Source organism: Calonectris borealis, chromosome Z, assembly GCF_964195595.1.
Source record: "Calonectris borealis chromosome Z, bCalBor7.hap1.2, whole genome shotgun sequence".
NCBI lineage: Eukaryota > Metazoa > Chordata > Aves > Procellariiformes > Procellariidae > Calonectris > Calonectris borealis.
The window spans coordinates 61,131,596-61,145,313 of record NC_134352.1 but is presented as its reverse complement, the minus strand read 5'-3'; the positions used below and the strand labels follow the sequence as shown (position 1 = coordinate 61,145,313).

General features: G+C 39.1%; 1 protein-coding gene across 7 annotated transcripts in view; it reads left to right on the top strand.

Annotated features, from left to right (window-relative positions):
* The window catches only part of AP3B1 (adaptor related protein complex 3 subunit beta 1), a 163,881-nt gene that overhangs the window by 12,693 nt on the left and 137,470 nt on the right, over positions 1–13,718 (top strand). For all 7 annotated transcript variants that reach the window (XR_012670878.1, XM_075136702.1, XM_075136703.1 and 4 more), the window contains exons 2-4: positions 1,061–1,136; positions 6,820–6,894; positions 12,878–12,973. Coding sequence is in view for 6 of the 7 variants with exons in the window: in XM_075136702.1 (XP_074992803.1) it covers positions 1,061–1,136; positions 6,820–6,894; positions 12,878–12,973 (247 nt within the window). In the remaining variant the exon portion in view is untranslated. The remainder of the gene's footprint in view (positions 1–1,060; positions 1,137–6,819; positions 6,895–12,877; positions 12,974–13,718) is intronic.

Genomic DNA, 13,718 nt, shown 5'->3' with positions numbered 1-13,718 from the left:
CTTATTAGGAAAAAATGCTGGGTTTTTTTCTCCATCTGGTTGTGATTCTTAATTTTGTGGATGTATACTGAAGTGTGTGGGCAATGTGGATTTCTCATGTAGGGGCACAGAACAGATGCAGTACTGAGTCTGAAAATACAAGGCAAATCTTCTCTATTAGAGTGACTCTGTCCCTTGCAAGTAGCAAAAATGCTATTTAAAGGTTTATGAAGGAATAGATGACATCATTTTGTCTGATTGTAACTAATTATGGCTTTGGCTTAAACCTCTCTTTCCTCCCCATCTGAAATTCTGAGGATAGTGATAAATCAGAATATATCTAGGGTTTCGCATTCACTTTTGAAATCCTGTCTGGATTTCTATGTTGCCCTTCACTATGTGAAAACTCACAGGGTTTATAAACTTGGAAGGTTTTCAGAGTTCTTTGGAATATTGCTGGTATCTCTTCTTGCGCCATTGTTTGCTTCCTGTTTTTTAGTACTCGACCAATCTAGGCATTACAAAAGGCTATTTCTTCAAAGAATCTTTTTTGTAAACTTTCAGAGTCTATAAATGCAGTTAGACTGTGATCTCTTTGCATCTAAAAAGCCAAGCAGGGTGAGGTTTCTTATTAGTGATGGCTAATGTGAGGCTGTATCTGTGAGAGAAAATCCTTACTGACTTAATATTTTTGTGTGATAATTTTATTTCAGTTGTAAAAAGTGCTTGGACCCTATACGTGTCTAATCATCAGGCTATCTTAATCTTATGGCATGTAGAATAGATGTACTACAGATCTGAGGCTTTGAATCCTGAGGACGGGGGATACCAATTTGCAATCCAGAAAAGCAAGTGAAAATATAAGATTATATGCTTGATTCTCATTGAAATTCAGACCATGCTGAAGTCTGCTATTGGGCTTTTCAGTGATTTACGTAAGCTGGTATTATATTTTGACACAAACATGTCAACCTTAGGCTATTACATCTGGCCCTCACTGGGGGAAAAGGGGGGAGTGAATGGTATTCTGGTTTTATTCTTTACTTTTTCTAATTGATGCTTTGCTGTGTTTCTACCATAGAAATGAAGACCTAAAACAAATGTTGGAAAGCAGTAAAGATTCTGCAAAGCTGGATGCTATGAAAAGGATTGTTGGGGTATGTGATTTTTTTTTAATTATTATTTTTGTTAGGATATCTGGTTTTTTATTATTATTTTTATGTCTTGGATGTGAATACTGTTTTCTCGTTACAGATCCTGTACCAAGTCAGCATTTGAATCTCTAAATGGTGTTTAAAAGCTACTGTGAAGTCCTTAATTTGAAATTTTGTGTAGAAATTGCTATATCAAAATATATGCAGTCACATACTTTTAAAATATTTATGTAACAGTGCCAATATGCCTGTATATAACTATTTTCAGTAGGGAGGTGAGATTTTAATAGGAAATGGTTCCTTCAGTGAAGCTTCAATTGCTGTCTTAATTCAGTAGACAGGAAACAACAGAAATTTGCAGGGCTAAAATGACAAATTTTAAGGTAGGAAGGGTAGGAAGGCTCTGCAGAGGGACCTGGACAGGCTGGATCGATGGGCTGAGGCCAACTGTATGAGGTTCAACAAGGCCAAGTGCCGGCTCCTGCACTTGGGTCACAACAACCCCAGGCAATGCTACAGGCTTGGGAAGAGTGGCTGGAAAGCTGCCCGGAGGAAAAGGACCTGGGGGTGCTGATTGACAGCTGGCTGAACATGAGCCAGCAGTGTGCTCAGGTGGCCAAGAAGGCCAATGGCATCCTGGCGTGTATCAGAAATAGTGTGGCCAGCAGGAGTAGGGAGGTGATCGTGCCCCTGTACTCGGCACTGGTGAGGCCGCACCTCAAATACTGTGTTCAGTTTTGGGCCCCTCACTACAAGAAGGACATGGAGGTGCTGGAGCGTGTCCAGAGGAGGGCAACGAAGCTGGTGAAGGGCCTGGAGCACAAGTCTTATGAGGAGCGGCTGAGGGAACTGGGGTTGTTTAGTCTGGAGAAGAGGAGACTGAGGGGAGACCTCATCGCGCTCTACAACTACCTGGAAGGAGGTTGTAGCGAGGTGGGTGTTGGTCTCTTCTCCCAAGTAACCAGTGATAGGACGAGAGGAAATGGCCTCAAGTTGTGCCGGGGAGGTTTAGATTGGACATTAGAAAAAATTTCTTTACTGAAAGAGTGATCAGGCCTTGGAACAGGCTGCCCAGGGAAGTGGTGGAGTCACCATCCCTGGAGGTATTTAAAAGACGTGTAGATGAGGCCCTTAGGGACATGGTGTAGTGGACATGGTGTGTTGGGTTGACGGTTGGACTCTATGATCTTAGAGGTCTTTTCCAACCTTAATGATTCTATGATTCTATGAAATTGTGTTCATTATTTTTACTTTTTTAGATTATATAAGGATTTTTTTTTGATTGGGCGTGTTGCCTATATGTTTGAGTAAGTATTTCAGGTGAACTGTGTACCCATAGAGGTGATTAAATAATGTTTAACACCATTGTGTATTTAAACCCTATAAACTAAACATCGTGAAATTGATAAAGTCCCTTTATTTCTTCTTAAAAGTATTAGAAGAATGTGCTATGGAAAGCTGTTCAGTGTCCACTTGACTTCTTTTTTTGGGACATCTGCGTTTGCTTTCTCTCATTTTTCCTTCCCACTCCTCTGGATGTGCTTTTTTGGTTTGCTTGTTTTTCATGTGGGTGAATCCTATCCAAGCATGTACTGAAGTGAGTAGGTACAGGTTGTATACTGCGATTGTGTTCTTTCCTCTGACTCTAGAGCTAGGGATTTCTCCCTTCGTTATCCTCTAGTAGTGAAGATTTTACTCAAGCTGGTTGTCTTCAGCTTTTACCTTTGATCGTAGTCCTGCCAAAGGCATCAATTATCTATTAGATCTGGGTAACCTGTCAACTGCTGTTTCATAACATTTCCTTTTTTTTTTTTTTTTTTTTTTGGTGAAAGCTTTCTTGATTCATCTTCTCCAACACGATGAGGGATTCCTCAGGGTTTGACCAGTGAGACTCTGGCATACAGAGGTGCTGTTGCAAGAAATCATGGCCTTTAGAAGTGCCATGGTTTCAACCTATGGTAACTTACATTCTTCTGCTTCCCTCAGAAAAGATCTTTCTTCTGGCTATTACTGTGGGCAGGAGGTTTGGGGAGAGTTGCCTGTTATTTCCTTGGTTTTCTTTTTCAAAAAGGTGGCCAGATCTTTATCTGTATTTGGAGACTGTTGCAACTGAATGTGTGTGTGTGTGTGTATGTATATGGGTGAATTAGAAACTATTAAATTGGGTCAGCTTTAAATTTTAACCAAGGCTTTACTAGATTGATTTTTTTTTTCTCATTTTTTTCTACAAACAATGGTCTCATTATAAATGAGTGCGTAATGAGCAAATGCACTCATTATAAATACCTGCTGCTGCTACATATTCAAAGCAGTTCTTAACAAGTGTTTCTTTAATTTCCCAGAAGTATATGATACCATGAAGCTGGAGACATGTGGTTAGCACTGATGGTCTTAGGCTGAGGTGGTCAGGCTCAAGAGCCCTTCAGCAAGGGAAGGCACTGAATTGAGCACATTCTTTCTTCTGCTCCCCCGTTTCCCAATTCCAGATTTTTGTCCTTTTGTAAGTTCCTAGTCCTTGGTTTCTGTCCCTGTAGGAAGTACTGCACAATGCTGGAAGAGTACTACTTTCTCAGATGGCAGCAGGTACCTTCTGTTTCTTGGATATTTTTTCCTTGCTCAGCTGCTGCTTCTTTTCTTAAAGCAGAAACAGCCTTCTAGCTTGTAACGTTGACCATTACTTGACTGCGAGTTGTTTGAATTACTGGATCCTCTGTTTTCAGTCTCTTCGTATTTTCAAGGTATTTGCTGTTATCCTGTGTTTAAACTGTGTTTGATAACAGATACCTGGTACCAACCTGTGGTTCATGTAACAAACTGAAACAATGAGCTTTACAGGCCAGGACTGGGACCTTGCGCAATTAGCATAAGGCCTTGTAGCAGTGATGATAATGTTCTTGCTGGGCACAAAGGTGCTTGTGTGTTACCAGTTGTGTGCTTACATTTAGAGAGTTCTCAGGGATGAGATGTGTTTTCCAGAGATGAAAGGCTTCCTCTAGCCTTATTATTAGAGGAAAAAGGAACTCCATTGTCAGAGTATTGTTTAACGTGTCTCACTGGAATGCTCATTGTCACTAATTTTAGGCAGGGGAAAAAGCTGTGCATACCAATAGTTTTTGTATTCTTTTAGTAGACTTCAAGATGCTGAACCTTCATTTCTCCACATAGGTGTGACGGAAAAGTACCAGGAGAACACTGCTTGTGGCTCCTTTTGCTGCTTTTTCCTCCTTTAATGTGGTTTGTGAACTCTCTCCTGGGGAGAAGGAGATTCATTACAAATAAAAACAAATCTGTCTTGCAGAGAGTGACTTTTAACAATGTAATTTCAAGCATAGGAGTAGTCCAGTTTTGATCTTCCCACTCCCCCTCTGTGTGAAGGTGTCTAAGCCTACCCTCAGCTAAAATATGTATGTGTGACTTTAATGATCAGTGACATCTTTTTTTTTTCCTTCAGTCAGTATGTTATTTTTTTTCTTCCTTACATGCATGCCATAAAATAATTGCGATCTTTGGAAGATTATGAGCAACGCTGCTGGTTTAGAAGTAAATTTGAAGTGTATACAGAACCAAGTTTATTCTACTACATGCATGTAAACACAATAGCTGATATTTCTTTTAAAACATACACTGATATTACAATAACCAAGATATTCTTGTTACCAGGTCTTGAAACCTGTCTGAACTTCTCAATTGGAGAATGTCTAGGCACAGTAACAAAAATGACATGATAGACCTTAGTCTTGGAAAGAACCATTAAGTTCTTTCAGGTTAATGATCCATGGGCTAAGGAGGATTTACACTAATTGTTATGACTTAATGAGTCAAAATACACTCTTTTGAAAGACCCTAAATACATATTTACATGCTACACTGGAGCCATTATGGTTGATCAGTTAAATAATGCAAGTAATGCATAGAGTCATACTGTTAACGGCCTATCAGGGAAGTCTCAGGATCATCCCTATTTTTGTATATCATAAATTCTGTTGCATCAAGATGAGATGATTGATAATATTTTATTCTGTGATACTTCTCTGCAGTGCATCTTGCTACAAAGTTCTACTTGACCGGTCATTCAGAATCTGGCGTTTATTACCAAGAACCCCCAGTCCTGACAGCAGTGGTTTAATTCAGGTTCTTAGTTAAAACCCCTTGAAACTCATACAGTGAGCTTGCTGCTTGGTTTGTCACTTCCTGTGCTTTAATTCAGCTGCAAGAAATAGTTTAAGATGTTAAGTTGGTTAAATTGAAATGCAGCTGACAGCTGCTCTAAACCCTTTTGAAAGGCTCACTCGGTAATAGCTTGAACTACAACTACCTTCTTTCTTCTCCTAGTGTCTTTCTTCTAACCTTCTCTGAATATACAGTTTGTCAAGGTATTGCCTGGTTTTGTGTTTTCTTGCTTTTTTTGCGTGAGGTCCTAGTTCTTTATGCCCTTAACATGTTTTATCAATGAAATACGCAGACAGACCTGTGAGTTAGGAATCTGAAGTTTAATCAGCTGTATAACGTTGTGTAATGGTGGGAATCTGAGATGGTTATGAACAGTAGTAACTGCAATTGCAAAACTCACATTCCTGTGTTGGATCCCTGCATATTTGCTTGTCTTAGTGAGCTCTTGTCCTTTCTGATTAGCTTGATGTTTGGCTGGCTGGATCCTGCCCTTGACCATAGCTGGGGGTGCTCCGAGTCTGTATTCAGCAGTGCTGTAACTTGATAAAACACGTTCATGAAATCCCAGGGTTTGCAGCTTGGACATGAAGTACGGGCAGACATTCTGCTGGAATTAGGTCTAAGAAATGACAGACTTGTGCAGCTGTAGTGTATATTGAAGTATTTTGTTCCTTCTAATGTACTTGGTTTCTTATAAATAACTTCCTCCTTAAGCTGTTCATACAAGGGCTGAAGCTAAATGGGGTTTTGTTGTTTGCTCTTTGAGACAATTTTATTGTTTACTAACTGCCCTAGTTTCAGATTTGTCTGAGATCAAATATGAAAACTTTCTTCCTTTAAAAAAAAAAAATCACAGTGGGTTGACTGATCTTGCTTTTACCTTACTTTTTTGTTCTGTATAAAAACTTTAAGGCCTTTTGTGCTTAACTTGCTATGGAAAACAATCTTGCTTTGTTTTTAAAGTGTGATGTCTATTTCCGCCCCCCCCCCCCCCTTGGGTCTGTTGCATGCCAAGATTGTTCCAGGGAAAAGAAACAGGACTTAAACTTGTATAACTTCTCTTGATGTTTTTTTGGTGGTGGTGGTTGTGGTGGGTTTTTTTTCTGCTTTTTTAGATAGCAGCTCCCAGGTGGTAATTCTGTAAAGCTGTTCAGATTAGCAAGATCTTTGTTTTAAGTAATTTTTAAAGCATTAAAAATTATTTTCAGTCTGATATGGTAAAGTCCAGTTCATTGATTCCACCCCGCCAAACTTGTAGCCAGCCAGCATGCTGGGGTTTTGTTGTATGGATAGTATCCTGTAAAGTCTAATAGTTAACAAAAAAATCAGACTTTATCCTCAACTTCATAGAAATCAGGTTTGAAATACAGATCTGGAATAAATATCTGTCTCTTTAAAAAAAAAAACCACAACAACAAAACAAAAAAACCCACCAAACAAAAAACAACAAAAAAACAGTCTCATAAATTATATTATTACATTACTAAGATTTGTCCCTCTTTTTTTTTTTCCCCAGATGATTGCAAAGGGAAAAAATGCTTCTGAGCTGTTTCCTGCTGTTGTCAAGAATGTTGCCAGTAAAAATATTGAGGTATTCCTATAGCTCATTAAGCATACTGTTATGGAAGATCTGTTTATGAAAATTTTATCTAATTGTGTCTGACTTCAACTTAAACCGTAAAATCTCTAGTATTTTTTTAATAGAATTTCTCAGGGGTTAATTTCAATGACAGCATTATGTGTAAATAAAGGAAACCTACTGGGTGATTTGGAGGGAGGAATAATAACTACTTACATTTAAAAAATTGATTGATTAGAGAAAGTTTGTTGAAGTGTGTGGTGGTAATTCTGAGAAAAGGTACTATAGTTTATTTGAGGTGTGGTGCTACTTGCAAAGTTTGAGTAGGGGTTGTGCTACATGGTATTTGAAAGCATCTATTGCAGATCAAGGCTGAGAGGTAAGGGTTGGGTAAAAAAGTTTTCACTGTTCTAATCATGTAGTATATTTATAAAAGGAGTGTCTCAGTATTAGGATTGCAGAGTGAGATCACTGTAACTCAGTTAAACAAATCTTTGTGTGAATTCATGGTTAGACAAAATGTGATGTTACTAATGAAGTGGGGGTTTTAAAATAATTTTTTGTTTCATAATACTTAAATCTTGATTCTTTTGATAATTTAGTTTAGAGAATTTGTTTAATGCTTTATTAATGGGAATGCCTGTGATTCCAGAAGATTACAGAAAAGTAGCTTTCAAATCTCAGAATCTTTTGGAGAGATGTGACTATTTGGGAAGGGGGGGTGGGGGATAGGTCCCAACTTGAGCAGAGAAGGAATTTTTGCTAATGTGCAGTGTAATCTCAAATCTTTGGGTTACTTTTATATTTTGTAAGACTTTAAAGCAAAGTCATACACACATCTTGAGAATATGCCCTTGCTCATTTATTTTATATGAAGAACTATGAAAGGAGTATATGAAGGGGCAGACTAGAACAATTTAAACTTCCTATAAAAGCAGCTAATGAAAAACCTGAGTCAGAATCATCTGCGACAGGAGTTAATTTCTTAAGACAAATTGCTTGACTAAATTTATTGCACTAAATTGTGTGACTTTTAATTAAAAGGAAATGTATTTAATAATTGCTTTCAGGATTTCTGAGGATAAAAACAATATCAGAAATAGAAGTTTTTCTTTCAGGTTGTTTACCATCCATTTTATTTTAGCAGCATATGTGTCTGTTCTTGCCCCAATATGAGGTGTTAGACACACAAAGTAGCTTGCTTCTGTATCTTTTTTTTTCTCATAAGAAAGCAAGGAAAAAAAAAATCCATCTTGGGCTAGTGAAAATTCAAATTTCCAGAAAGTTTAAAAAATGGAGAGAGATTGCATTCAACTATGATGTGTTTAAATGCACAGGCCTACTATGTGGCTTGAAGAAATCTGAAGCAGTATCTGCATTAGAAAGTTATACAACCAGAGGTTTTATAAAGAAAATGTTACTCTGACGCTCACTACCAGTGCTATGCATACACTGTCAGCTCCAGTGCAGAGGTGTCAAGAGTTATAGTTGACTTGACAAATGAGATTTGGATGAAAATAACATCGTAAGTTTGCTGTTCCAGACCGCATAGTGACCAACAAATACCAGTTTGAGGAGAGCGAAGCGAACATCCAATGATATTAGTTACTTCCTACTGCACAGGATCATAATTTTGGAAAAATGAGGAAATAGTGGTTTGAAGCACTGGGTTTTAAGAAGATAATTCAATTGAATGCGTGCTCCAGTTCTTCCCTCCTCTCCGGGAAATATCTACTTCAGCCTCTATTATTAATGGGAAGAAAAAGTTGCTTTTTCCCTGGCTTATGGCAGTGAAGATTGTATTTCCTACAATAACGACTTCAGCAAACTCCTGTCTCTCTCTAATGTGCTGTGTTATAGCAGGTCACAGATACATCTGTTTTCTTCCTTATTTTACACGGATGGATGTAATAGTCAAGTTTGAGTCTAATTTAGCTTTAAAGAAGTTATTCTTATTTAGCTACTACTTTAAAACTTTGTTTTTTCCATTCTTTGGAAGAATACATATAACTGGCTGAGGCCAAATACTGAGCTCTGGTAAGCCAAGGAGGCGTAAGTGTGCAAAGATGACAATTCAGAGTCTTTCAGAATTTACTGTATTAAAATAATTTAGAAATTGTAACTGTACTTTTAATAATAGGAGATAAAAGGAAATGGGGAAAGGAATCATTCTTAGACTAGTTAAATATTCTCTTCCTCTTTAACTTCTGTTTGTAAGTTATGAGTACTCAATGTCCAGTTTTGAACAGAGATACCTTACACCAAAGAGGAGTGCCTTGAACAGTATTATTCATCTTGAGTGCTTTTAACTGTTAGGGCTAGAACTGCTAGCCCAACAGAGGCAAGATCGCCCCAGCTCCAGGCTTCCAGTAGTGAGGCTGGGAGTGTATTACTGGTAGGTGCACACACACATGTTTTGTGTATATAAACACACAAGAAATACCTATATATACAGAGGCAGCCACATAAATTGACACAGGGTACTCGCATGAACACAAACAGCACCAGCAGCTTGGCAATTCAAGATGCTAGCAGAAATGTATGTATACATACATATGTATAGTGTGGATCCATCCAACCGCTGGGCTCAGATGCGGTCTGCATGGTAGCTGGCCCTTGGATCCTAGTCTCCCCTGTTGCTGGCACCTGGACGCATGAGCCTGAGGCTGCAGCTGTGTTTCAGTTGCTGGTACAAACTGCTGTACACATATGAACACATGTAAACCAGGACTCCCCGGGTCCCCCAGTAGCTGCCCCCTCATGGTCTTGCCCTTAGACGCACAGGTGTGTGCACACGTGCGCACACACAACTGGGCCTGGCCAGAACTCCCCTGGTCCTTTACTAGCCAACCCCCCATGGTTATGCCCTTAGAGAGGTGCACACAAACAGGTGATTCTTGCCCCTAGAGACCTGCAGACCATCTGGTTTCTCTGGCAGCTGGATGAGACTCCCCTGGTCTATGCCATAGCCAACTCTTCCTGTGGTCTCACCCTTAGATGCCCACACCCTTACCTACCTCCTTCCCACTTCACCCACTTGCTAGCTAGTGCAGCTTGATTCACCGGTACACCTGCACCCATTCCAGTCACTGGCACCACAGACACATGGGTTTGTGCTTGGTTTCACATACTCCAGTCTCTTCAGTTGCTTGCACCCATACTCATGGGCCCTCTGGTCTGTGGTCCCAGCCCAGGTGCTGGCAACCAGACCTTCACTTGTTCCAGGTGCTGGCCACCATGGACATAGGGGCCTCTATGACTTGAGGTCCCATTCCAGTGGCTGGAGTCGCACTTAAATCCCCTCACTCTGGTGTCTCTAGTTGCTGGTGCCCATGGACACATGGGTCCTCCAGCCTGTGGCCTGACTGTAGTTGCTGGCACATACATGCACCTTCACACTGAATAGAGAGTACCTCACCAAGGAAAATAGTTAAAAATGGAATTAATGAGAAAACACAACAGACTGTGCTGGTCAGATGCAGGGCACAGAAGGGTAGATGTACCAACCAGCAGACTGTTTAGATGTGTCCAGCCATTTTTTTCTGTTTATCCCTCTGTTTTCCCTCACTTGTTCCTCCCCAGATCACATAGAATTCCCCTGCTTCTCCTTCACTTTGGTTCCTCCCCAAAACATCCCATGACAAGTCTTGTGCAATCCTAGAATACTCTTCATCTGTGTCCCATACCTGTATGCAGAAAAGCCCCTCAGCCTGAAAGATGATCTGGTGTTGACTCTTGACGGGTTTGACACCTGGATGCGGAGCTGAGGCTCTCCTGAGGTGATCCTGGGAGGGGCCTGACAGGGTGTCCTTTCCTCTGCATCCTAAATTTGGGTTCCCTCCTACTACTGTGTCTCTCTGCACCTCTGGTCTGATGGTTCCTGTCATGGACTTGGGAGAAGCTAGGGCAGGGTATTACTTGCAAAAACCCCTCCACCACCTTTGTCTCTCTGTTCCCCTTTGTGGGTGTGCAGACAAGGTTTTATCACATAACCTGACATTAATTAGCAGAAGCCTTTCACTGTTTATATTTTATGGGCCTTTCCTTATATTTTGAAACAAACAGACAGTTATGTGAATTCACATGTCTTCCTCTATGCTGGGGTTAAAGTTCCCTCATAACTTATTTTTCCACCATTTAGTGCTAACGTATTTGTGTGGGAAGAGGCTGTTTAAACTGAAAAAAGATCAGGGGATTCAATAAAGCCAACTGACTAATTTCTGTTCTTTATCAAGGTTAGTTAGATGACAAGTTTAGTTCATAATGTAGCTATACTTACAGACATCTAGTTCGCACTTCTGGGTCTCAGAAACCTTTATCATGGTTCAGTTTTTAGGATGCTTTTGAAATGATGAGCAATTACTGGGTTAAGTCAGATTCTTAGTACATTGATCGTGATACTGTTTTCTGAAAATGTTTTGCCAAATTTTTCCCTGTCCTTAAGAATTCTTACACAGACCTGTCCATACAAATTGCTACAATGAGGTAGCATGAAATACATCAGTTCTTCGGAGTGACTTTGTATCCGAGTGACTTTCCTGCCCAGAAATGGCTGCTGTTTTTTTTTTATCAGGGCTGAATGCTCTGGTACAGGGAAATGGAGGTGAAGAAGCGGTAGAACACGTTCATTTGTTTTAAGAGAAGCAAAGGGCATCTTATTGTTTACAGAAGTATCTTGTGATTTTTGTTTTTATAAGTACACGCTGACCTCAACTTGATTATGTGCATCATGTCATGGATGGTAAGGGTAGAAAAAGTGACCTAATAAACAATTGGTGGTATAGAACAAAAATAAGTCTTGGTCAATAACTCATGGAGTTTGATGTGCTTATATTGATAAACTAATTAAACAAATCTGCCTGTGTTCCTCAAGCCTAATGTGCCCCTGTTATGATTAGTTTTATAGAAAGGAGCATTTTAACATTGAATGAAGGTAAATGGTAAAAGAATAGTGTAGTCACGAAGCTCTAAGTGCTTCCATTTCTAGTCACAGAGTGGTTTCAAGGAAGGGAGGCTTTCTTCACACACCTGCAGTCATTCAGTGCATAGGCCTCTTGTGGTCAATGTTGATTGCTGCTTGTCTAAAGCTGAACAACAAATAATTTAGTATGGTGTAACCTTCTGTGATTTAGTATTATGCTTTTTGCCAGAATTAGCACAAAGATACATTTTCTGATAGTGACAGTAATTATAGCTCAGCTGTAGTTGAGGGTCTTTCAGAATTTTCCATTATAAACTCCAATAGTTGGTTTATGACTCGAATGTAAAAAATGTTTTCACTGCTTCCTGGGCATACAGTGGCCATGAGGGGGTAAAATGAACTAAATTGAATACCCTCCTCTCCCAAAATCATACAGAGGTTTTCTTAATCTTTGAACATTGCATCCTTTGTAGTATGCTTATATTGGCTACATCTTTTGAGTGCTTGTAGTCAGGCAAAGGTGGATCTAATACCGTTTGTTTTTGTCCAAGACGTAGTTGCATTGAAGCATAGAAGTGGTCTTTTAATCAGATGTAAATAGTGTAAGTTACCACACTTCAGCTGGAAGTTATATTCTCTTTCAAATGTGTTAAAGTAATTGATTTTGAGTTTCAGGGTGAAGTAAAATGGGCTTGTTGAAATCCTTGACTATTGCAGTTTAACCTATTTTCCATAAGAAAAAACCATGAGTGCTCAGGTGGTCAGTTGCCATATGTCAACTTCTTAGATTATTCAAGTCTCTATTTACTAGTTGATAATATAAAGCAGTACTTTGTGTTATTAGCCTTCATCTGACGGTATCATTAATTAGGTAATATTGCAGCACCTCAGGGAGTTTCTATTAAAAGAATTACAGTAAATCATAAGACATTTGAGAAGCATGTGAGTACTCCAGTGATATATTAACTCTTCCCTCAAAGAAGAAAATGTTGATGAAAATGCGCAATCTAGGACTTAGTTTTACAGAATTCTAAAACTTTCTGATAATGATGTTTATTGTGTTTTTCTTTTCAGATAAAGAAGCTTGTATATGTTTATCTGATGCGTTACGCAGAGGAGCAGCAAGATCTAGCATTATTGTCCATCAGTACTTTCCAGCGTGCTTTAAAAGTGAGTGACTCCTAAACAACATTTCATAGAGAATTCTGAGCTGGTATCACAAAAATAAAAATAACTGTGTAAATGTAGTCTGGTAAACTAAAGCATGTAAATATCTGCATCTGATAAAGTAGTTTCAAGTTATGTTGTTGACAGAATTTTTTCTGCTACCTCAAAGCTCGTGAAGCAGCTAAGCATGCATGAAGTAAAATTACTTCACTAAAGAAAAGCAGCAGAATGGTGCTCTCAAATTCACATGCTCAACATTTAATTTCTGGAATGCCTTTTCTCTTTCCAAGGTAGCTTATGTATGTAGGAAGAAGACCCTGTTATTACCCTGAACCACCTGTGTTCCTTTTAGTTTGTGTAAAAGATCCTTGTGTACAACAGAGAATTGGAACATAAGGAAGATGATAGTACCTAAATTAAAATATTCAATGTGTCGTACATGCTACTTTTTTATTAAAAACACTGAAGAAATAGCATTTTGTACTGTTTCGTTTCAAATTCAGATCACAATGGAGAATGGGATTAGAGAACAAAGATTAGGATTGCCTTTGAAGTGTGACCGTGGAGAAAAGAAAGATTTATTAAGTCTCTGTCCTTAACTTTAGCCAGTTTTTATAATAGGAAAATTTTTTTTCTTTTTTCTTGTACTCTTGTAAGGCTACTCTAGGTTCATAATTAATTTCGTGTCACTGACCAGACTTTGCATCTCGTTGGAAAATGTTGCAATCGGAGCACCAGGTGTGCAACT